Below are 26,072 nucleotides of genomic sequence, written 5' to 3'. Positions count from 1 at the left end.
AAGTGGGATACCAGCGCTCTGCTCATAAAGCCAGCCTCTGCCTCCCCATCTCCCCTTGGAGGAGGGGCAGCTGGGCGGCTCTCACAGGGGAGGCCTGGCCTCTTGTCTTCTGCTTCACGACAGCTGGGTGAGCATCTTCCCCCACTCCCTCCTTCAGTCTGTCCTACTGAGGGGCTGGGGTACTGGGCCAGGCGTGGGGGGTCTCTGAACCACACTTGGGGGTGGGCAGAAAGAGCCTGGGTCAGGAGAAGAGCCCTTGGCAGGACTCCAGGGGAGTCAGGGAAGGAGGGAGGATGACAGAGAGCTCCAAGCAAAGAGCAGAGGGGTTGGAGATGAGAAGCAGGAGTCCAGGCATGGGGGAACTTTCCCGGGCTCTAGAATGACTCTGGTCACAGCGACAGGGTGGTCTTGTGACCTCCACCCTAACCCACATCCACGCTCCTCACCATGTTGTTCTTAGGCACCTCTGGGGCCTGGCAGGGCCCAGAGTCAGCTGGAATACCCTGGTTTGGCCATGGCAATTGTTAACAGATGCAAATGTTTCTGTAATGCCCAGTATTTCTATAATGTTGCCCTATCCTCGATGCCTCCCAAGTGTACCCTTTTTCCTTCCCCCACCCCCCTCCTCTGGGACTCCTCAGACCTCCCCATATCCACCCACTCAAGGGTTCATGCTTGGCACGGCAGGGGCCCTCCAAGCCCCTGCTCTAGCCCTGGCCACATAGGATGCTGCATATTTTCAATAGCTCCACTGGGATAGGCTGGGTGCTCAGTGGCACGGCTGAGCGACGTGTGCACCCTTGAGCGGATGCCCCGCCTGCTGGTGAGGGCCATGCTTGTAGTGCCCTGCAGCCCTAGGGGTAAGGGGCCATTTTCCCATGTCCGTGTGAAGCCTTGAGTAGGGGAGAAGCTTAAGGAAGGAAGGGCAGAAGGAGGGGGTAGCTTGCCAGCATCCTCTTGAATGAGAATGAAAGTTGGGAGTGGAAATTTTAATTGCAAAACCCACTGACAGCTTGACTTTAAGGGAAAAGATGAGCTAAATTTAACCTAGCCAGTTAAAGAGCCAAAAATGCAATTTACTAATTAGCTTAAAATGGAAAGTAGTCCAGTGATCAGAAAAAAGCTTTTCTGTTTTAAAAAAAAAGATACAAAATAGAGTTGATTCCTCTTTTCATACTGACATGCATTTGAATACTGTTATGTAATTAGGAATGCAGTTTGCTGGCGCACTGCCCAGGACACAGAGGCAGAGCATCACAGCCTTCGTGAAAAGTTACAGGAGCCTTGAAACAGGCATAAGGCTATGTCTTCAAGTCAAATCTGTTTCCTAATTACAGAGCATCCAGGAGGGATCCGATCTCTGTTCTCAGGGAGTGCAGAGCTCAGTAGGTGAACTAGGCAAGGCCACAGAGGACTGCCACAGACCTCGATAAGTACTAGGTACTGAGGCGTTCAGAGGCGGGAGATAGGGCCTATGGCAGGGAGGGAAGAGCCGGCTCCCAGAACACTGGCATTTGAGATGAACTTGAGCGGTGGTGACTTGGGAAATGTGGAGCAGCGGGAAGGGACACTTAAGATGTGTGATGGAAAGAGTGAGGCAGACCCAGAGTACAGCAAGTGCTTCACTTCACAGGCAAGTAGGCTGAGGCATGGACGGACGTGACAGATCCCACGCTAGCAAGGTTGACCCGGCACCATGATGGCAGGCCCATGGGCTGGGCTTACTCCTCATGCCGGGCAACAGGGAACCCAGGGGCTTTTGATCTGGAGAGTGATTGTGTTAGAGTTGTGTTTTAGAGACTGGCCCAGCCGCCATGTGGAAGTTGCGTTTTCATGACTATGATATGTATTTTACTTCACATGATTTTTGCACCAATTTGAAAGGCGTGCCTAAGACATGCATACAACTTATTAGCTTCTTCTCTCCTTTGTGTAATGACAGTATTGGGAGAGCAATTCAAGGTCATTTCAAGGACCTTGAATAAAACATTTTGTAGATTCATCCAGGACCCATTATAAGAATATTAATAGTTTTGACACAAGAATAATATTTAGAGAAGGAGGATTTTCACAGCACAGTTTCATGATACAGTTTATGTTTATATTGTTCCAACTAAAACATGATTTTTCAAAACTAAGGCTATTTTTTAAGAATATTTTCCAGTATTTTAAAATGGTGCAATAAAATGTCCTACAAGAAAAAATGAAATCTTAGCAGGTAACACAGCCATTCATAGATTAAATATATAGAAGAGATTCTCCTCAGAGCCCTTACAGATGAAGTTGAAAGGAAGCAATTCTATTTGTTATAAATGGAGGAAATATCAACACCTGTGAAACTGGCCGGGCATGGGGCTCATGCCTATAATCCCAGCATTTTGGGAGGCCAAATTGGGTGGATCACCTGAGGGGTTGGGAGCTCAAGACCAGCCTGGCCAATATAGTGAAACCCTGCCTCTACTAAAAATACACAAAATTCCTGGCTAACTCGGTGAAACCCCGTCTCTACTAAAAATACAAAAAATTAGCCGGGCGTGGTGGCGGGTGCCTATAGTCCCAGCTACTCGGGAGGCTGAGGCAGGAGAATGGCGTGAACCCAGGAGGTGGAGCTTGCAGTGAGCCGAGATCACACCACTGCACTCCAGCCTGGGTGACAGAGCGAGACTACGTCTCAAAAAAAAAAAAAAGAAAGAAAAGAAAGAGGCCGGGCGCAGTGGCTCACGCTTGTAATCCCAGCACTTTGGGAGACCGAGATGGGTGGATCACGAGATCAGGAGTTCGAGACCAGCCTGACCAACATGGTGAAACCCTGTCTCTACTAAAAATACAAAAATTAGCCGGGCGTGTGGCGTGTGCCTGTAATCCTAGCTACTCAGGAGGCTGAGGCAGGAGAATTGCTTGAACCTGGGAGGTGGAGATTGCAGTGAGCTGAGATTGCACCACTGCACTCCAGCCTGGGCAACAGAGCAAAACTCCATCTCAGAAAACAAAAACAAAAACCAAAACCAAAACCAAACAGTTCTACAAGGCTTAAGACAAAGAAGTTGCAGTTCCCTCCCCTCATTTCCCATACCACCCCTAGTGTTCTTCCCTCCTCCAGGAAGCAGTTACCACTTCCGAATATGTTATCCTTGCCTTTCGGTATGCCTTTACCTTTCTTTCTTTTTTTGTTTGTTTTTGTTTGTTTGTTTGAGAGGAGTCTTGCACTGTTACCCAGGCTGCAGTGCAGTGGCACGATCCTGGCTCACTGCAACCTCTGCATCCCAGGTTCAAGCGATTCTCCTGCCTCAGCCTCCCTAGTAGCTGGAATTACAGCTGCTTGCTACCATGCCCAGCTAATTTTTGTATTTTTAGTAGAGACGGGGTTTCACCATGTTGACCAGGCTTGTCTCAAACTCCTGACCTCAAGCAATCCGCCCACCTCGGCCTCCAAAAATGCTGGGATTAGAAGCATAAGCCACCACGCCCACTGCCTTTACCTTTCTTGAAATAACATGCATATACTGCTACTTCCTGATTGTCCAAGTCCAAGCATTTTTGTGGGGGGATTTGTTTTGTTTTGCTTTTTGTTTTGAAACAGGCTCATGCTCTGTTGCCCAGGTTGAGGCTTGCTGCAGTGATCCTCTCCCTTCAGCCTCCTGAGCAGCTGAGACTGTAGGCACACACCACCATGCCTGGCTAATTTTTGCCTTTTTATTTTATTTTATAGAGACAGGGTCTCACTATGTTGCCAAAGCTGGTCTTCAACTCCTGGGCTCAACTGCCTCAGCCTCATAAAGTGTTAGGATTACAGGAATGAACCACCAATTTGAAAGGCACCAATTTAAAAAGGTCTGGGACAGGCATTTTTTAACCTGCTAATGTTCCACCAGGAAGATGAAGATTTAGTTCTCACTCACATCGTTTACTCCATACTCACATGTGGATACATACCCTTCCTCTTCCTAACACAGTCATGTCAGAATTTTAAAATTTGGCCAGTATGTGTTTATATTACTATGACTATGAAACACTACTCAAAGTTAAGCCATATTGTGTGATTGAATTTCCTTTCTTAGAATTTTTTTTTGTTTTTCCTGTAGTAAATTACTGTCTTCTATTTTCTATGTATCATTCACTAAGTTATCCCCAACTATTCTGCCTTATATGCAGATCTCTTTCTGACAGCTTTTAATTTCAGCTTCTTGATGGCATTTCTCCAGAGCCTCTGTTCTCCCACTGCAGTCTGGACTGGCTGCCTGTTAGCATGATTATTACTGTCCATCCACTTCCTGGGAATTCCTTTTATTTCTCTCCTGTGTTGATTCCTTGTTTTCTGAATCCCATGTAATTTTTCTTGGCAACTCCCTCATTTTGGTGGAGCACATCCTGCAGTAGCTTCCTGAGAAAGGAGGCACAGAAGAGCTAAGTTTCTGAGATCTCGTGTGACTAGAAATGTCTTTATTCCACTTGCACACATGATTTGATGGTGCATCTGGGTCTATAATTACAGGTTAAAACAATTTTTCCCTCAAAAATTTATTCTTTGCATTTATCTGTTGTTTTCTAGCTCATATCATTACTGTTTAGAAATCCAATGTCATTCTAATTCTTAATTCTTTGTCTGAGACTGTTGTTTCTCTCTGGAAGCTTTTTGAATGTTTTCCTATCCTCAATGTTCTAAAACATTTGGTGCATATAATATCTGATGGATATAACATTTGCTGGGTATAAATAACATTTAGTGGTGGTATTTTGTTTTGTTTTTCCTCCAATGTGCTGGGCACTCAGGCTCTTTCAATCTAGAAATTCATGTGTCATGTTTCTTCGTTTTGGAAAATTTTCTTGAATTGTTTCTTTGATGATTTCCCTTCCTCTATTTTCTTCATTTCTCTCTTCCTGAAACTTGTTATTCAGATGCTGAACTTCCCAATATGATATCCCATTTTTTTCTTCCTGTATTCTGTGTAGCTTTGTCTTTTTTGTTCTATTTTTCTGGGAGATTTCTTCAACTCTATCAGTAGACATTGCTGTGGGGATTGTATTTCTATGGCCATATTTTTAATTTTCAAAGACGTTTTATCATCTAATTTTATAAATAGCATTCTTGTTTCGTGGATGCAATAACTTTGACCTATTAGGATATAAATAATAGTTTTATTTCCTTCTGTTCTCTGTGTTGTCTATTTCCTCATACCCCCTCATTCTACCGTTTTTTGTGACTTTTATATTTTCTCAAATGTTCAGATTCTTGGCTCTCCATTCAAATCTTAGAGGGGGAACATTCAAACACTACCTGCAAGCCCTGAGTCTACAGATGAGACCTGTCAACAGGCGAACTTCACTCTATTTCCCAACCTGCCCAACCTCTAGGTCTTTCCACAAGACTTTGTTATATTCCCTAAGAAAGGTCCTTCTACTCTCTTGCCTGGACAGCAGACGCCTGGCTGCCAATTTTCTGCAAGCTGAGGGTGGGAAGGAGCTGGGGTGAGGTATCATCGTTCAGCATCAGGCTATCATTTATTTGCCATCTTCAGGATGCTTCCCCTCCCCTCTGGTATGCCTTTGTGTAGAGAACCCCTTGGTTCACCTATTTAACAGATTGAAACTCCAATCTTCACAGGGAGAGGAAGGAGACTGGGGAGGAATCTATCTGCTTCTGTCTTAGTCACCTTGGGCTGCCATAGCAAAATACCATAGACCGTAGACTGGGTGGCTCAAACAACAGAAATGTATTCTCAGTATTCCGGAGGCTTGAAGTCTAGTCAGGGTGCCAGCATGGTTGGTTCCTGGTGAGGGCTCTCTTCCTGGCTTGCAGACTGCCACCTTCTTGCTGTGTCCTCACATGGCAGAGAGAAAGCAAGAAATATATATCTCTCGCTCCCTTTTTATAAGGTCACCAATCCTAACAGATCAGGGCCTCACCCTTAAGACCTCATTTAACCTTAATTACTTCCTAAAGGACCCATCTCTAAATACAGTCACATTGGGGGTTGGGTTTTCAGTGTATGAATTTGGAAGGGAGCACAGTTCGATCCATAACAGTTTCTTAAGCACACCCTCTTGTGCCCCTACCATGAGAGGTACCTGGTCCTGCCCATTCCTAAGCCTTTGGGGGTTCTCTGTGGGGGAAGTAGGTTGCTCCTTGGCTGCCCACCCTTGCTGCCTTTGAGTTCAGCTTGTCTGGGGCAGATGAGACTGTATCTCCCCTTTTCCTATTTTCCAGTTTGAAGTGGTATGGAGGTTGTTTCTCTTCCATCCTCTCTGTCCTGTGGGTATGAGGAGCCGAGGCAAACTCAATACTCCAGGCACCACCTTTCCCTGGAAAGGCACTGCTAGAGCTTCCTGTTAACAAGAATGCTTATGTTGCCAAGAAGTGGTCATGTGCTGCATCATGATGAGTGGGTCAGTGATGGACTGCACGTATAATGGTGGCCCCGTAAGGTTATGACACTGTATTTTTAGTATACATTTTATTTGTTTAGAGATGTTTACATTCACAAATACTTACCATTGTATTATAGTGGCCTACGATATTCAGTACAGCAACCTGTCATGCAGGTTTGCAGCCTAGGAGCAATGGGCTGTACCATGTAGCCTAACTGTGTAGTGGGCTGTACCATCTAGGCTTGTGTAAGTGCACTCTACGATGCTCGCACAACAATGAAATTGTGTAACAGCATAGTTCTTAGGACGTATCCCATCGTTAAGCAACACCTGTGTTTGTAGAGTGAATGGTTGAAGCCTCACATTTCCTATGGCATTTCATCTACCTCATCCTTTAACCTTCCTCTCCCGGGTGATGAAGCATCTCTCTTTCTTTCCAAGGACACCCGCCCCCGCCCCCGTATAGTGCTTGGGTCCAGCTCAGTCCTCTGGATGCCTGTTCCACTGGCTGCCTCCCTTCTCCTTGACTCGTCCCCAGCTTCTAATTCTTTCCTCCTCCCATGTAGCGTGCTTGGCTCTTCCCCTCCTGACACCACCCCCTCAGGTGGGTTTCCCAGTGCCTTTCTCCTCCCCCACCACCTGTTTCCTAGCCAGGTCTAGCCCTAAGGCCCTGCCCTTGCTCATGGGGGGTGCCTCCCATGCTGCATAGCATCCTCACTGCTAAGGCCATGCCCTCCCCCTGCACTCACTTCCTGATTCCCACACCGCCTGCCACTCCTGCCCTCTAGACCCCAGATCCTCCCTTGGCTTCTTCTGCATCAGCAGTGTGGTCTGGCGGGCCAGCTCCCCACCCCGCGGCTGGGAGGATGGCTGCCAGCCCAACCCAGGCTCACACTACCTCACCTGGAACAGGTCCCACTAGTTTGTCTTCATGCCTCATGTTCCCTGGCCCAGGTATGTACACTTCTCATCAGTCTTCCTGAAGCACAGTTCTAATTCTGTGGCTTCCAAGGGGCTCCCATTGCCCATAGACTAAGCCCAGCCCATTAGTGTGGAGTCCCAGGCTTGCTGCAATGGGGCCAGATGCCTTCAGTTTGAGCTCCCTGTCCCCTCTTTGACGTTAACAGAGCTGGGTGTCTCATCAGTTTCCAGACATACTGAGTATGCATTTCTAGCCTCTTTCCCACCTCCTCTCCATACCTGTCATCTCCCAGACCCATTAAGGCTGGAGGTATGCTCCCCTGCTTTTGACTTCTGGACTCCTCAGTTCGCCACTGCCCCGGGGGTTCAGTAATTCCCATGTGTCTATTGGTCCCAAACCCAAGCAACAAACACTTTCCAAATATGCCTTGTGGGGCAAGCACAGCTAAACCTGGGTCTGTACCCACAGCAGGAGGCCTGCGGCCCCACCCTATCGTAGGGAACTGTTATCCTACCTGTCCCCAGCCAGGGTGTCAGCTTGCATGCTCCGGTAGAATCTGCCCTTCCCCAAGCCCTCCACTCCCACCAGCTCTCTTATTGCATCTTCCGTTGAAGAGGTGGCTGCTCAAAGCAGAAAAGTGAGGGTTTGGGCCTGACAGGCCTGGATTTAAATCCCAGCTCTACCATTTACCAACGTCGTGACCTCGGGCCAGGCCCCTGCCCCTCTGGTCCTGGTGCGGGCAGCACCAGCTAGGCTTGCAGCAGGGACTGGAGCCAGCACCTGATGGTGACTGGGGGCCTGTGTGAGTGTAACCTGCAGGGTGTTTGCTCCCCTCTGGGCTGTGAGACCCTCGGGCATGGGATGGTGCACTGTTCCCCACTGTGTCTCCTGTTCCTGGCATAGCGGGGGCACTCAGTGTGGTGAAATGTGTGAGCCCAGGGTCAGTTCTCAGCAACTGTCTGTGATGAAGAACCGGTGACCAAGTCTGTAAGGGAGTTAGGGGAGCAACTTCTTATCGAGTTGACTTCCAGAAGGACGCTGAGGACCTTTGTCCGACTCTCTGGTGTATCTGGAGTCCTGGGACCATGGCAAAAATACATGCAAGAGTTCCTGCACCCTCCATTAATTAGGAAGAAGTGCAGCATCTCTAGAACACCAGGATGCAAAAGCCTGTGAAGGAGATGATGGGAGGGGACCAGGCAAGCCTCAGTAGTGGGCCTTTTCCTGAACGTTCCTGATACAAATCCAGGTTTCTGAACATTTCTTTTTCTTTCTTGTAACTTTGATATTGTAAGGCAGCTTATGATAGCATTTGAAGCATAACCTGTATCAATCTAGATAATCTTCTTTCAATGCACACTATGGAAAGATTCTAAATCTTTATTAACTAGGATGGCCATACAATTTCTCATCCAAACCAGAATACTTTCCTGAGTTAAAGGGGTAATTTTTTTTTTTTTAGACAGAGTTGCTCTGTCACCCAGGCTGGAGTGCAGTGACGTGATCTTGGCTCACTGCAACCTCCACCTCTTGGGTTCAAGCGATTCTCCTGCTTCAGCCTCCTGAGTAGCTGGGACAACAGGCGTGTGCCTCCACGCCAGGCTAATATTTGTATTTTTAGTAAAGAAGTGGTTTCACCACGTTGGCAGGATGGTCTCGATCTCCTGACCTCGTGATCTGCCCTCCTCGGCCTCCCAAAGTGCTGGGATTATAGGCGTGAGTCACTGTGTCTGGCCTCAAAGGAGTACTATTAATGAGCACCCAGGACAAAGGCCTAAACCCGGCTGTCCCAGGCCCTCTGGGATGAGTGGTTACTCTAATATTAGCTTATTTGCTCTGTGGTTAGCCTGTGGCATGCCAGGAATTGCCATAAAACCTTACAGGCAACACGATGGAGTGAATGAACAAAATGCCCTGGAAATCCCATTGATTGGTGGAGATGCTACAGTTGGAAATTCATTTGTAATCTACTGTGGTGTCTGCACTATTGTATGAATTAGAGACAATTACAACATCAAGTTTCCTAAATGCAAGTACTTTTTCTTTTCTTTTCTTTTTTTTTTTTTTTTTTTTGAGACAGGATCTTGCTTTGTCGCCCAGGCTGCAGTGCAGTGGCATGATCACAGCTCACTGTAGCCTTGACCTCTCAGGCTCAAGCAATCTTCCCACCTTTCAGCCCTCTGAGTAGCTGGGACCACAGGCACATGCTACCACGCTTGGCTAATTTTCGTGTTTTGTATAGAGACAAGTTTTCAACATGTTACCCAGGCTGGTCTCAAACTCCTGGGTTCAAGGGACCTACCTGCCCACCTTGGCCTCCTCAGGTGCTGGGATAACAGGTGTAAGCCACTGTGCCTGGCCTGCAAGGACATTTTAAAAATAATTAGCCAAGCAAATATTGCTTTTAATTTACCACTTCAGATACTTCAAAATATGTAAATTCTTTTGCTAGAGTCCAATCATTAGGAACACTTTTGGGTAAATAGCCTACTGGGTTTCTTAGATAATAGAGTTGTCATACCCATTTGAACTATTAACAGATTATCTGTGGAAGGGTCTGAAGTTCATGATTCTGCAGTGTTGACATTGTGTAATAGGATAATGAAGCTGTAGAGGCCCTTGATAAGGCCGTCTTTATCACATAGTGCTGTTTCTCAGCCAGTGCCTCTCCCCCATCCCAGCCCATCCAGGCCCGATGACACAAGGGAAAACAAGGAGCTGGCTTTGCCGGGCTGACAATGTCTCGCCTTCATAAGATAAGCTGTAGAAATGCATCCCTGTGTGAGGCTCCCAGTCAGGGGCATGGCCAGGGAGCTCACAGACTGAGTGGAAAGACATTTCCAACAGCAGGAATCTCACAACCAAAGCCCCAGGGGCAGACAATTGTGGGGTGTTTGGGAAATGAAAAGCAGAGGGATTGACAGGGGCCAAAGAACCGGAAGAATTAGGGGAGCCATGAAGGACCCCGAAAGCCAGTCTGCATGGTTAGGACTTCGCTCTGCAGGCTTTTTTTCTTTTTCTTTTTCTTTTCTTTTTTTTTTTTTCAAATGGAGTTTCACTCTTGTTGCCCAGGCTAGAGTGCAATGAATGGCATGATCTCAGCTCACTGCAACCTCCACCTCCCAGGTTCAAGCAATTCTCCTGCCTCAGTCTCCCCAGTAGCTAGGATTACAAGCACATGCCACCATGACTGGTTAATTTTTTTAGTAAAGACGGGTTTCACCATGTTGGCCAGGCTGGTCTCGAACTCATGACCTCAGGTGATCCACCTGCCTTGGCCTCCCAAAGTGCTGGGATTACAGGCGTGAACCACTGCGTCCAGCCTCCTTTTTCTCTAATAAGGAGAATAATCTTAACACTGGGAGGGATAGAAGAAACATCCCTGGGAAAAATTGCCAAGAGCCTAAGAAAGGCAAGAGATGGCAAGAGACTGTTCGGTTACTGTGAATACATTCTCCAGGCCTCAGCAAGCCAGCTCTAATTTTGCCAGATGGGAGTTGCAGAAAACTGGGAAGGGAAAAAAGGTCATAAGTTTCCAAAAAGCAGAAAAAGTTGGATTCTGGAAAATACAGATGATACATTTGATATTAATATTGGTTCTGAGCAAGAATTTTCACAGATCTTTGAAGAGCTAGTGTGTAAACACTTGGAAGGAAAAGTGGCGCCTGAGAGCCAAACCAACCTCGTTCCCTCTTTTTCTGTGTTACCAGACCAAATTTACAAAGCAATGGCGAAGCTCCTTCACAAAATCCTGTGGACAGTGAAGAAGAAAATAGGCTGGGTGAACGAACGGTTGGGGTGATTTCATTTTTAGACAGGTATTTCCAAAGCACTGAGAAACAGATCAATAGAGATGTGGCTGGGCAGGCATCCAGTGCCATACACAGGACTCTGCACCCCTCCTGCACTGCTAACCTGGTGATCAATTATAAGGACGAAGGAGACATTGAAGGGTGCATTATGGCACATTCACTGCTATGACAATGCCAGATTTAAGAGTTTACAAGATTTTGGTTGGCTAAAATGGACAGAAGCCAACAAAATGGCATTTAACAAGGGTAAAGATAAATCTTGTCATTCGATTTTTAAAATATCAATTAGCTCAGTACAGGATGGAGAAGATCCAATAGCAGTTCATTTTTAAAAGACTGATAGGTTTATAATTGACCGCAAGTTCAACATGGAGCCTACAGTCCACATCCTGGCTGCTCAAAAAAAACACAAAAAACAAAAAAACAAAAAAAAAAAACAATACACGCTTCAGTTGCATCAATAGAATTATAATATTCAAGTTACTAAAGGGAAATGCCACCCAAGTCGGAGTGCTCTGAGGTTACTGTATGCTGTTCTGAGTACCTGAATCTTCAGGATTCAGGATAAAAGGATCTGGTTGGGTGGGATGGACATCTCTCCAGACAAGGGGTCTAGAAACAATGTCACATGATGGACAGGGAAGAAATGGAGAATGTTACCCTGGAGAAGATGTGGGTTCTCTTCCAGGCATTTGAAAGCCTATCATGTGTAATGGGCAACCACTTTTGTCCAGAGTTCATTTGTTCACTCAGCATTTACTCACTGCCAACTACTTTCAATCTTATGTCAAGCATGACGGGCATTAGGGGCATATAATCTCCCAGGAGAGACAGACTTGTACACAAGTTCCCACAAGGCAAAGCAGATTGGCACAAGGGCAGATGTACTCATGACTGCAGAGGCCCTGCTGATGGCGCAGCTCCTACCCTGGCAGGCAGGGGAGGTGGGCACTCAGGACTAGGGCACAGCACTGGCCAAGGTTCAAAGCCTTCAAGTGCACGGCACGTCTGAGAGTCGTGAAGTGGAGTTTTTGGAGAGCACAGTGGGGCAGGGGGGTGTTGAATGCCAAAGATGGCATTTGCAGCAGCAGCGCAGATAGACTTGAAGTTCATGCCAAGATGTTTGCACTTAATATGGTAGGCAGCAGAGAATGAGAGAACATCAGTTAGCGCCTCTTTGGGTAAGTTAACCCTGGAGTAATGAAGCAGGGCTGGGTAAACCAGGACACAGGCTACTGCTGCAACGTTCCAGAGGAGATAGAAGCCAGAACCAGGTCAGAGAGAGATGAAATTGACCAGACAAAAGTAGGATTGGTGAAGAATGCTTTGGCAAGGGCAATTTAGGATGAAAATAAACAACAATCTTTTTAATAATTGGAGTGCTTCAGAACTGAAAGGGGCAGAGTGACCATTTGTCAGGGATGCTGTAGAAACGACAGCTGCATCAGCAAATGGGTTGGAGACCACAGAGTTGAATGTTCCCTTATGGTTGTCAGAATCAGTGATTACCTCTCATTTCATAGAGTAACAATTTTATCATGAGAAGCTAAATTTTATGTTTTAATATGAGTAGTGAATGGTGCCGCATCTGTGATCTGTGGAATAGCCAATTCTTGACTCTGAGATTCTTTTTTTTTTTTTTGAGACAGAGTCTTACTCTTGTTGCCCAGGCTGGATTGTGGTGGGCACGATCTTGGCTCACTGCAACCTCTACCTCCTGAGTTCAAGCGATTCTCCTGCCTCAGCCTCTTGAGTAGCTGGGATGACATCCTGTCATCCACCATGCCACCATGCCACCACCACGCCTGTCTAATTTTTGTATTTTTAGTAGAGATGGGGTTTCACCATGTTGGCCAGGCTGGTCTCGAACTCCTGACCTCAGGTGATCCGCCTGGCTCAGCCTCCCAAAGTGCTGGGATTCCAGGCGTGAGCCACCACACCCGGATTGACTCTGAGATTCTATACTAACTGTACTGATCTGCTCAGACTCCCTTAAGAATGTGCCACCAGCTGGAGGCCTGAAACAACAGGAATTTATTTTCTCACAGTTCTGGAGGTCAGAAGTCTAAAACCCAGGTGTGGGCAGGGCTGGATCCTTCTGTGGCCCCTCTCCTTGGCTTGCAGGTGGCTGCCTCCTCCCCGTGTCTTCACTTTATCTTCCCTCTGTGTGCATCTCTGTCCAAATTTCTCCTTCTTATAAGGACACCAGTCATATTGGATTCGGGCCCAGCCTAATGCCCTCATTTTAACTTGATTACATCTGTAAAGGCCCCATCTTCAAGTAAGGTCACATTCTGAGGTCCTGGAGGTTAGGACTTGAACAGATTAATTTTTTGGAGGACACAATTAAGCCCATGACATTAACTGAAGGTCAACTTTTCTCTGCTCTTAGAGTAAAACTAGAAGCCCCTGACAGGCTCTCCAAGGTCCCATCCAAGCAGGCCTCCCGATCTCCTACCACAGCTTGCTTGACGTGGCCACCCCTTGTTCTGCCCATGGCTGTTCTGGTAGCTTCTTTTCCTCTTTAGTCCAGTTCAGAGCCTCAGAAATAATTTGAAATCCTTCCACCTAGCTTTGTTCCTTGGTGCTTATAATTTGTATTTATACGTTTATCTGTACAATTATTATATGTCCAAATGTCTCTTAGATTGTGACCGTGACCAGGCCGGGCGTGTTGGCTCAAGCCTGTAATCCCAGCACTTTGGGAGGCCGAGACGGTTGGATCACAAGGTCAGGAGATCGAGACCATCCTGGCTAACACGGGGAAACCCCGTCTCTACTAAAAAATACAAAAAACTAGCCGGGCGAGGTGGCGGGCGCCTGTAGTCCCAGCTGCTCGGGAGGCTGAGGCAGGAGAATGGCGTGAACCCAGGAGGCGGAGCTTGCAGTAAGCTGAGATCCAGCCACTGCACTCCAGCCTGGGCGACAGACCGAGACTCCGTCTTAAAAAAAAAAAAAAAAAGATTGTGACCGTGACCCACAACAAGAAATGGCTTGTATTATATATCGCAACTCAGCACACGTAGGTACCCTTTAAGTAAAGACCAATGTTTCCAGCACAAAATACTGGTTCTTACTATGCTCAGTGCACTCCAAAATTGTCTATTCCATTTCATGTTAAAGACTGTGTTAGAATATACACAACAGCCAGGCATGGTGGTGTGTGTCTGTAGTTTCAGCTGCTTGGGAGGCTGAGGAGGGAGGATCCTTTGAGCCCAGGAGTTGGAGGCTCTAGTGTGCTCTGACTGCACTTGTGAATAGCCACTGCACTCCAGCCTGGGCAACATATGGAGACTATAAAATATCTCCCTAATATGTGTGTGTATGTGTGTGTACACACATGACATAAAAGTCACCATTGTAACCATCTTTAAGTGCACAGTTATAAAGCATGAGGATATTCACATTGTTCTTCTACCAACATCACCATTCATCTGCAGAACTTTTTCATCATTCCAAACTGAAACTCTGTGCCCATTAAGCACTCACTTCCTATTCCTCCCTCTCCCCAGCCTTCACTTTCTGTCTCTGTGAATTTGAAAACCCTAAGCACTTCATGTAAGTGGAGTCCTAGAATATTTGTGCTTTTGTGGACTGGTTTATTTCACGCTGCATAGTGTCTTGATACATTCTGATAGCATGTATCACAATTCCCTTCCTTTTTAGGATGAAATAAGATTCCACTCTATGGATGGACCACATTTTGTTTAACCATTCATCCATCGCTACTCAGGTTGCTCCCACCTCTTGGCTATTGTGAATAATGCTGCTATGAACATGGGTGTACAAATATCTGTCCAAGTCCCTGCTTTCAACTCTTCTGAGTATCCAGAAGTGGAATTTGCTATTTCTTTCTTTCTTTTTATTTTTTTTGAGACAGCATCTCGCTCCATTATCCAGGATAGAGTGCAGTGGCATGATCTCGGCTCATTGCAACCTCCACCTCCTGGGTTCAAGTGACTCTCATGCCTCAGCCTCCTGAGTAGCTGGGACTACAAGTGCCTACCACCATGCCTGTCTAATTTTTGTATTTTTAGTAGAGATGGGGTTTCACCATGTTGGCCAGCTGGTTTCGAACTCCTGACCTCAGGTGATCCATCCGCCTCAGCTTCCCAAAGTGCTGGAATTACAGGCATAAGCCATCATGCCTGGCCTCTATTTCATTTGGAAACTTGCCAATTATGACTCTTTAATTGACTTCATGGCCACCTGCAGTTTGGAAGGCACTGTGTTCTATGTGCTACATTCCCAGCCCCAAGCATAGGGCCTGGCACTGTGTAACTATTTTTGGAAGAGTGTTGGATTAAACAATAGATGCACAAGGCTGCACATTTCTGGGTGATTTTTAAAAATTGTCTTTCTATGAATAAAGGCTACAGAGCTCTCACTTTCCTTTCTCTTTTTCACACGTTGTACAAATGCTGCTATTAATTCCACTGAACATTGTGGTTATATTGTCCTAGAGAGTATACATCATTTATTACAATGACAACATTTTTGCAGCTCAGGCTATAAATTATCTCACAATGATGTGGAATATCAGTCTGTTAAAATGTTTAGGCAAAAACATCACACATTATTAGTTTTCAGAGATTTTTCTTGAACTTTCCCCACAGATCTTTTTTAATGCTGTGTAGATTATACCTAATTGACTTAACATGCATATCATTGCAATTATTCTAAATTTAGCTTTTTTTAGAGTAAGATTTTACCATTGTGGGAAAAACATAGCTGTTTAATACTCTAGGTTAACAGAGTAATGACGATCTTTATCATCTCAAAAGAAAGTGGACTGAGTTCTTAATTGTCTTATTTGTAACTTTACTCTAGTGGAAATAATATCTTCTAAGAAAATCTCCAGCTCAATTTGGCAGCTGAAGTTTTAAATATATGTCTCCTTTCCCATGTCTAAATTGTGACCACCAAATATTACAACATTAAATATAAGTAATGCTAACATTCTTTTTTCTTTTTGAGATGGGGTCTCATTCTGTTGCCCAGGCTGGAGTTGAGCTTTGCCCCAGCTGCACTGTATGGAGGGCAGTGGTGCAATCACAGCTCACTGCAGCCTCAACCTCCTGGGCCCAAGTGATCCTCTCACCTCAGCCTCCCAAATAACTAGGACTACATGCACACACCACCACATTTGGCTTTAAAGAAAACCATCTTCTAATTATTCATGATTACTACTTCCTTTTCAAATTCAGAAATGCCAATCATCCAACATATCCTAAAGTATAAAACTGCAAAGTGGAGTAGAGAGAGCATGAACACTGGAGTAGACAGAGGAAAGATGGGAAATGAGGATGATGAAATGGGCATCTGGGTGTTAAGTTTCACCCTTTGAAAGCCCCTTCTCCATAGCACCTACCTCTCACCTTAGAGAGGCAGAGTACCCACCTGTGCCATGCGGGGGCAAGGGGACACTTTACCTGGCCCTCTGCCAACTATCTTTGGTCCCTCCCATTTCCTTTCCCTGCCAAAGTTTTCTTTTTTTCTTTCTTTCTTTTTTTATTTTTTTTATTTTTGGTGACAGGGTCTTACTCTGTCATCTAGGCTGGAGTGCAGCGGAATGATCTTGGCTCACTGCAACCTCTACCTCCTGAGCTCAGGTGATTCTCCCACCTCAGCTTCCCAAATAGCTGGGACTATAGGTGCACACCACCATGTCCGGCTAATTTTTTGTAGAGACGGGGTTTCTCATGTTGCCCAGGCTGGTCTTAAACCCCTGAACTCAGGCAATCCGCCCACCTCGGCCTCCCAAAATGCTAGAATTATAGGCATAAGCCCAGGGCTCAGCCTCCCTGCCAAAGTGTTCTAACATGTATGTACATGCCCTCTCCCTCTGATATCCACCAACCTATTGCATCGCCAGGGCGCTCCAGGTCCCCTGGGAACCCTCTGCCACCAGACAGGAGAGCTTTACCCCAGCCTCATCCTCCTTGACCCTTCCTGCAGAGAACTCTATGCAAATGCCCACTGGAAGCTCTCTGTACTCTTAGCTTAGAGAGACAATGTCCTCTGCTGATTCTCCTGCCTCTAACCGTTGTTCCTTCGGAATGTCCTTCTCTCTCCTTTGTTGAGGCTATGCCCCAGCCCCTGTCCGATTTTCCATTCTCTTCTTTAGAGACTTCAGTTACAATCCCTTTGCTGACAACTCCCAAATCTCAATTCTTTCTCTCTAGTTGCTACAGGGCACTTCTAATTGGAGGCTGTGCTGTCCTCGCTTGACCTTCCTGTCTTTCCAGCTGTATGGTCCTATAGCAACTTCCCTCTGGCCCGCCCTTGGTGCCTCACTTCTGGAGCACTGCAGACATCCTGGGCTGTTCCAGCCACAGGCCGCGGCCCCTGCAGCCCAGTCAGCAGGCAGACCCAGCTCCCTAACACAGCTCTCATCAGTGGCCTGCCTGCATGACCCCTCCAAGCATCCCTCCATCTCCCAGCAGGTCTGGTTCAGGCTCCTCTGCAGCTCTTGGGGCCTCTCTTACCTGGCCCCTTGCCCTCAGTCCAGTCTTATTTCCCACTTGTCTGCACAATGTCTGCAGGCACCTTTCCTTCTTTCCTCACTAGCACTGTCCTGCCCACTGTCCTCCATCCACCAAGTCACAGTCAAACCCGCAGCACCTGCGGCCCTTCAGCCTCCACCCACAATGCATCTTCCCAATTAACAATCCTGCCAGGACAGGGATAAGGTCTTAAACTTCTCCCTCTGCCTACAGCGTGTAGCACCAGTCTTTACTAACCCATGTGCTAATCGTGCCGCACACAGAATGACAAAGTTCTGTCCCTCACCTGCCATCTACTGATGTCCAAGCCGGGCTTCCGGAAGGACAGGCCTCTGAGCCCAAGTGAGGCCTACGAGTTTTCCTAATTCTAACTTATTCAGTTCTTATTTCACCCACTGTATTCAACCTGCACAAGTTAGTACCTACAATTTCAGATTTTTGGCATGGAACTGAATTATGACTATGATGCAACAGGAAGTGTAAACGTTCTGCAGTCTCTTTGGGACCAAGCCCATTCTTGGGTTAGATCATCCATTTCATGTATTCTAATTTCTTGCTTCCCCGCTTGTTATTTGGCGCGTCTTTACTTACTTCACTCCATGGGAATAAAATGCGAACCATTAACAGCATTTTTATGTATATGGGCTGGAAAAGTTACAAACTCATGGATCTGTGTGTTTCTCCTACTGCGCTATTTTCTCCTAACTCTTGGTCTCTTTCTGATGTAGAATAAATACTGATTTCCTTAGTCCTGTAGCAAGTTAACAAGCCTGTAATGTGACAGATCTGTATCCCAGTGGCTGATCGTAGGGAAACCACAGAGCGATGTTTTAGCTGCGTCCAGTCCTCAACACTGCGGACTTCCAGCCTGGTGCCAGGATGGCCTCTCTGTCCCAGTGTGAGCGAAGGTTCGAGCGGACTTGCCAGTCCCGTGCTAATTCTCACTGAGGCAGGGCCTTGCTGCGGCGGAAAAACGTGTGGACAGAAGGGCACGCCGGCAGGATGTGGCCCACAGTGAGCCGCGGAGTAGAAACGGCCGAAATGCGCGGGCGCGTTGTCCATGTTTGGTCGTGGAGCTGCCCGCGAGCGCGGGAACAGTGCATCAGGAGCGGGTCGGCTTGGGCGTCCGCGGCAGAGGTTACCTCGGGCCCCCGCACGCCCGCTCTCTCCTGGCCTGGGTCTTTGTCCCCCCGCCCCCTCAAGGACCGCCGCCGCGCCCCTCAGCCCTTGGGCCCCCGTGCGCGGAGGCGGGGCCTGGCCAAGCGGACAGCGGGCGGCAGAGGCGGCCCTGCAGCACCCAGGCCGCCCGGGCAGCGCTCCCCGCTGAGGAAAAGGCCGCAGGCGCGGGAGGCTCGGCCCGGCCCCACCCCGCCACGTCCCCCTCCCGGCCCGGGCCCCGCAGCCGCCGAGGCCGCCCCCTCGCGGGCGGAGCGGGCGCTGGGCTAGCGCGGCTGCGGCGGCGGCGGCGGCGGGCCCGGGGTTGCCATGGTAACCGGCAGCAGCAGCCGCCACAGCAGGGCCGGCCCCAGCGCCAGCGCCGGTCGCGGTCGGGCTCGACTCAGTGTGTGGTGAGCGGCGGCGGCGCGGCCGGGCCGGGGAGCGGGCGCGGCCCGGCGGCCTCAGCATGGAGGACGGCTTCTCCAGCTACAGCAGCCTGTACGACACGTCCTCGCTGCTCCAGTTCTGCAACGGTGAGGGGCGGCCGCGCGGGGCCGGGGCGGCGGGCGGCGGGCGGCGGCGACGGCGACGGCGACGGCGGCGACCAAGCCGAGAGGCCGAGGCCCGGCGGCCGCGGGCGAGGCCGCGCAAAGTTGTTACGGAGGGGCGCGCGGTCCCCGTTCCCGCCGCCGGCGCATTGTGCTGGAGCCGCGGGGCCGCGCCTCGCTCCGGGCCGTCCCGGGCTCCCCGCCGCCGCCCCGGTTCCCGGCACTGGCGCGCGGACCCCGCCGGCTACAACACCCGCGGAGCGCGCCCGGGCGGAGGCGCGTGGGGCACAGGGCGGCGGGGAGGCCCGGGAAGCATCCGCGTTCCGGGGAACGTGTTGCTTTTTTGCTTCCCAGCTCACATCTGTTTGGAAATGACTGGATGAAGAACTCAGGAAACAAATCCCTTAATAACAAAACCCTCCTGCGAGGATGCACGCAGTGTTTGGACCCCCAGAACCCATTCAGGTCTACTTTAATGAAATCATCACAATTTAATACAATCTAGAGCTTTTTAAATGGAAAGCCAAAGTGGACCTGGCCTCAGTGTTGCTTCTTATTTTGTTTATGGGATAATGATTATTTTTTTCTTTTCTTTTTGTTTTTGCAATTTTACAGGAAGGAAACATTCATATCCACCAATATGGCATCTTTTTAAAAATATGAAATCCTACATGCTTGAAAGATTTCAGTCTCATTGGCAGAGTTGAAAAAGATTTTCACAGCACACTGAATATTTTATCAGAACATGATGTGTGATAATTCACGCACAAAAGTTAACCACACTTTTTTTTTTTACATGTTGGGTTTATTGCTCCATCAAAGGGCCCTAAAAGTTTGTTAATGGGGAAAAAATGTGTGTTTGATAGAATTTGCTTAAGTGCAGTCGGAATAATTTTGAATTCTAGACCCTTTGACAACTGGAGCAATTTATTTTGCTATTGTATTGTGATTTAGGGAAAGTTTTCTTGTTATTCGACACCTGTTTGTCACTGTAGCAGTAAAGAGTGGAGAGTGTGTTGATTCATCCTCTGTAGTGGTATTTTTATCGCTGGTGAAATTTATCATCTTGTTCATGTTAGAATGTATACTCTGATAGCTTTTGTAGCTTATACTTTACATCTGAACCATTTGTGGGTCTTCATGAACTTAGCAAGTCCCTCTTCAGTGGAATTAAAGAAAGTTTTTACTCTCTCTCTGAATTTAACGCCAGTTTCCAAGAGCAGAACATCTGTGTTTTTGAGGCTCAGAAGGTGTTGAGGGCAGGTAGAATGTATTTGGTACGCTGGTGGTCCCTGGGATACTTTATAGTATAGAGTCATGGGAACGGTTTTGCTTTCTAGTAGGTTAGATTCCTCAATTAACATTTTGAATAGGTTCCTTAATTGATTTATAATCAATCATATTCGAATTGTTATTTTTGAGCTAAAAAGTAAGTACAAACTCCTGTGCGCTTATGGTAGAATTCTCCCTATGCTAGTTGGAAAGATATGTGGCTGAAATTTGTATTAAATGACTTTGAGACATCAGGTCTCACAAATTTAATCTGTGGGCATATTATTGACAGCTTGGTTTGCGATACGAAAATGAGCCTAGATATTTTTATTGGAGCAGTTGTTTGGGGGCCTGGTCATACTGTTCCTAAATAGCATTTGAGTCATGAAGTTGAGCTACACATCTATTCATGAATGTTTTGGTTTTCTGCATTTTCCTTTTAATTGCCAGCCTGGAGATATTGGCATGGTATTTTACTGGTGGTGATGTCCAGAAGAAAGTAAAAACCAACTCTTATATTTTGTAGAGGTAACAGTTTAAAGAAAAGCCATCTTAACTAGAATCAAACAATAAGGTCACTTTGTAAGTATTGAATTACTTTTCTCAAAAAGTTCTCGGCTCTATATTTGTTATTTTTTTTAGGTTGTCTAATGAATAAAGTTTAAAGCAAGAGTGGCCTATGGGGCAGAAGTGAATGTTAACTGGTGATATCTTAGGCAACAGATGTTTTGATGTGAAACATTTTAAGAGGCTTTCATTAAGTGAAAATATAAATGAATACAAGTCAGCTAATTACTATGATGATTCAATTAAAGCGATGGATCACAGAAATGCCATTTCACTGGGAACTAAATTAAACGTTTGGATATTTCATTAGCTACATTGGCAAACAATTTTTTTTAAATGAGAGACGTAGATTACAATGGCAAGACAGCAGCATAATATATGAATCATACATTTTCATATGTTGAGTATGCTTCATGCTGTTAATAGTGATAGAAACTAAAAAATCATGGTTATTGCTTTAGAAAATATAATTCATACATATTATTTGGATGACTGTCATAGTTAACTTCCTTCTGGCCAAATAAAGACAAGATCAAAATGTAGGATGTTGAGGCGGGAGGATTACTTGCAGCCAGGAGTTTGAGAGCAGCCTGGGCAACATAGTAAGACCCCCTCTCTACAAAAAGTTTTTAAAAGTTGGCTGGGCATGGTGGCTTGAACCTGTAATCCTAGCTACTCAGGAGGCTGAGATGGGAGGATTGCTTGAGCCCAGGAGTTTGAAGCTATGTGAGCTATGACTGTGCCACTGTACTATAGCCTGGGTGACAAAGTGAGACCCTGTCTCGAAGAGAGAGAGAGATAGAGAGAGAGAGATGATAATGTATAAACGAGAAGGGGGAAAGATAAAAGTTTTGTTCTTATGAATGAAATTTCTGTCTTCTTTTATACTTTTTTCTTGGCGTCTCTCCTCATAATTTGTAATGGATATGAAATGCAAAGTTAGGCAGTATCTAGCCTCCTGAAAAGGCTCATCCTCATCTTTCAGGAACTGTCTTTCTCATTTAAGCAGAAAATGTGTGCATTGTTTTCTTCAGAGTATTTGAAATCTGTAAAGTGAGCTAGAAATCACAAGCTTTTTTTTTTTTTCTTTGAGCCAGACCTCACTCTGTGACCCGGGTTGGAGTGCAGTGGCATGATCACAGCTCACTGCAACCTCAAACTCCTGGGGCTCAAGCTATCCTACCTCAGCATCTCGAGTAGCTGGGACTACAGGTGCATGCTACCACACCCAGCTCACAAACTTCTTTTAATGCTGAAAAAAAAAAAAAAAAAAAAAAAATCCCTGAAGCGTTTTGAAAAGTGAACAGTAGCTATCCTTTATAAGACAATTTATGATTTGGGAAATACTCCATATTTTCTTCAAGGCTTCATTTTGAGGTAGGTGGTGTTACCATCCTTCCTTTCTGCCTGAGGAAACGTAGGCTCAAAGAGATTTGGCAACTTTATCAGGCCACAGAACTAGTAAGGACTTGGATACCAGTCTGAATCTTTGTGTGTGTGTGTGTGTGTGTGTGTTAGTAATAGCTTTATTGAAATATTTACATATCATAAAAATGTGTTTTTAAACTGTACCATTAAGCGCATGTAGTATATTCACAGAATTGTGCAGTTGTTACCACTCACTGATTTTAGAACCTTTTCATCACTCCGGAAGAAACCCTAATACCTACTAGCAGTCATTCCATGTTCCCCCATCGCCCTCACCCCCAGCAACCATTAATCTACTTTCTGTCTTTATAGATTCTGGACATTTTATATAAATGGAATTATAGAATGTTTGGTCTTTTGTTCCCGGCTTCTTTCACTTAGCATGTTTTGAGGTTCATCCATGTTGTAGCCTGTGTCAGCATGCCATTCCTTTTTTATGGCCAAATTATTTAATTTTTTTTTTTTTGAGATGGAGTCTCGCTCTGTCGCCCAGGCTGGAGTGCAGTGGCCCGATCTCAGCTCACTGCGAGCCCTGCCTCCCGGGTTCACGCCATTCTCCTGCCTCAGCCTCCCGAGTAGCTGGGACTACAGGCGCCCGCCACCTCGCCCGGCTAGTTGGGTTTTTTTTGTATTTTTTAGTAGAGACGGGGTTTCACTGTGTTAGCCAGGATGGTCTCGATCTCCTGACCTCGTGATCCACCCATCTCGGCCTCCCAAAGTGCTGGGATTACAGGCTTGAGCCACCGCGCCCGGCCTTTATGGCCAAATTAAATTCCACTGTGGAGAGATACCACACTGTTTAAATCTGTTTACTTGTTGATGGGTTATTTGGGTTATTTCCACTTTTTGACTCTTATCAATAATGCTACTATGGGCACTCACATGCACATTTTTGTGTGGACCTGTGTTTTCATTTCTCTTGGGCAGATATCTAGGAGCGGAATTGCTAGGTCATATAGTAACTCTGGGCTTAACATTTTTAGGAACCAGTCTGAACTTTTTGAAACCTAAATATCAAGCTCTTTTTATTATACCTTTCTGATAAAAGAATAAATAATTAAGGAAATGGATGAAAGAGGGAAAGAAGTGGGAGCAAGTAACAAAATGTTGCTCATACATTTCTGTGAGTCCTTTGGATCCTTTGATCAATCACCGCTTACCAAAATGAGTCAGTGCACAACTGCACGTGGTTGCCATAGGTTATAAGAATCTCAGTGTGGCCGGACGCGGTGGCTCACGCCTGTAATCACAGCACTTTGGGAGGCCAAGGCGAGCAGATCACGAGGTCAGGAGATTGAGACCATCCTGGCTAACACGGTGAACCCCTGTCTCTACTAAAAATACAAAAAAAAAAAATTAGCCAGGTGTGGTGGCGGGCGCCTGTAGTCCCAGCTACTCGGGAGGCTGAGGCAGGAGAATGGCATGAACCCGGGAGGTGGAGCTTGCAGTGAGCCCAGATCGCGCCACTGCACTCCAGCCTGGGTGACAGAGTGAGACTCCGTCTCAAAAAAAAAAAAAAGAATCTCAGCGCCTGAATGGATCTGGCAGGTAATCTCATCTCATGGTTTACTTTCTTAAGCCTTTGAGCTGTTTCTTCAAAGTAAAGGTTACCCAGGAACTCAACAGTAAAGCAGATAGATACAGAGCTGCCATAGCTGAAAGGGATAGGGGAGAGGGTGGTGCTTTGGCCCTCCTCTCCTGCCCCCACCCCTCCAGCTTGAAATCTCTGCCCTGTAGGGGAAGCTGGAAAGGCTGTTCAAAGCTAGAAAGGCTGTTCAACCCGTGCATGAGCATTTTCAAGAGACTAGAAAGTAAATACCTCTCCAGGCAATCCATTTTTTGTCTGGACAGTTCAGACTGTCGGATCCTACAAGCCGTGAAAATTCAGCCGAAGTTCTGTCCCTTGGGTCCATAGAGAATAGGTTTAGTATCTTGGACATATATTAGGTCCTCACATGTTTGAAGACAATCATTATAGTTCTTTCTCACATCTTCTAGCTCTTAAGATGTAATTTAAATTTAATCATCCTGGTTGCCTCATCTACACCTGTTTCCTTTTGTCTATATTCCTCTCTTAACTTGATACAACTGAATGTGGTATTCCAGGCATGGTTTCTACACAGAGAAGATTAGAATAGGATACGTCACCTCCCTTATTCCAAAGTCTATACTTTTTTTTTTTTTTTTTGGAGACAGAGTCTCACTCTGTTGCCTAGGCTGGAGTGCAGTGGTGCGATCTTGGCTCACTGAAACCTCTTCCCCCTGGGTTCAAGCAATTCTCCTGCCTCAGCCTCCAGAGTAGCTGGAATTACAGGTGTGTGCCACCAGGCCTGGCTAATTTTTGTATTTTTAGTAGAAATGGGGTTTCGCCATTTTGACCAGGCTGGTCTTGAACTCATGACCTCAGGTGATCTACCCTCCTCAGCCTCCCAAAGTGCTAGGATTATAGGCATGAGCCACTGTGCCTGGCCTATACTTCTAATAATGCGGCTTAAGGTTAGATAGGCTCCGTTGCTTGTCACATCACATTATTACCTCTTACTGATTTTCCAGTAAAATTCTTGTCTACTTTACATGTACCATGGCTAAATCTTTTCTTAAATTTAATTACTTTTTTTTTAAGGGAGAGTTTCCTCCAACAGGCAGAGCCCTATCAGATTACAACACCGTTATAATCTGTGTTGTAATGCTATAAATAATCCCAGCACTCATTAAGATATTTTAGCATTACAGTAACATCAAAATTGACCATTGCCTTACAGGGTTGTGATTGTGGTTAATAGCCTTTTTCATTCTTGCCTTAGGTGTCATGAGAGAATTATCAGATGCCCTCTAAGGCCTGTCCAGAGCGTATCTGCCATGTCCCAGATCTGGCCTGGCTTCTCCTGCAGGTGCTACTTGTTAGTAACTATGGGGGGTCGAGTCCATGTGACCTGCCCAGTCATATTTTGAAATCACTATAATTTTTGAGTGACTGAAGTTTATTTTTTCTAGTTTTGCAATGGAACATTGTTTTAATTTCTAAACATTTATATTTTGGAAATTAAGAATATTTAATAATCTTAAACATCTTTTGACATCTCTAATACCGATGACTTTCTCTTAACTATGATTACGGCAGAATTTTCAAGTTGGCACCTCGATGGTTATAAAACAAATAGTTGGATTTAAAAGGAACACCTGTGAGGAAATTATCCAAACTCAACCCTCTGAAGAATTTTCAGGCCTCTTTTGCATTCTCATGCAGTGACAGAAGACTGACTGAGGCATTCTGTGATAGCAGAATCAGAGGAAAATGCTCTCATGGAGAAGTGCAAAGTAAGCACCCACGCTAAGCGAGAACTTCTGATTAGCATACTTGGTGCTCCACCCAGCGAGGAGCTTATTTTATAGCCAAACCACAACCATTGATGACATTGTAAAGAAACCCATGCATTTTGGTGGGAGAAAAATCACAAAACTGTGCTTAAAAAGTAGCCATTAGTTGATTATT

The 26,072-nt window shown here is 46.2% G+C and overlaps 1 protein-coding gene across 7 annotated transcripts in view; it reads left to right on the top strand.

The window, feature by feature from the left end:
• Positions 1 to 26,072, top strand: part of EML1 (EMAP like 1) — a 206,660-nt gene that overhangs the window by 35,933 nt on the left and 144,655 nt on the right. For 2 of the 7 annotated variants that reach the window (XM_031667857.1, XM_031667855.1), the window contains exon 1: positions 19,097 to 19,297. The exons of 3 other annotated variants lie outside the window; for them this stretch is intronic. In XM_031667857.1, the coding sequence (XP_031523717.1) occupies positions 19,231 to 19,297 (67 nt within the window). In that variant the 5' untranslated portion in view covers positions 19,097 to 19,230. Of the gene's footprint in view, positions 1 to 19,096; positions 19,298 to 26,072 lie in introns of those variants that run through there. 2 more of the 7 variants (XM_031667854.1, XM_031667852.1) reach the window with 1 other exon arrangement.

The sequence above is a fragment of the Papio anubis genome, chromosome 7, assembly GCF_008728515.1.
Source record: "Papio anubis isolate 15944 chromosome 7, Panubis1.0, whole genome shotgun sequence".
Taxonomy (NCBI): Eukaryota; Metazoa; Chordata; class Mammalia; order Primates; family Cercopithecidae; genus Papio; species Papio anubis.
The sequence above is the reverse complement of the archived record's forward strand: the minus strand, read 5'-3'. Positions and strand labels throughout refer to the sequence as shown.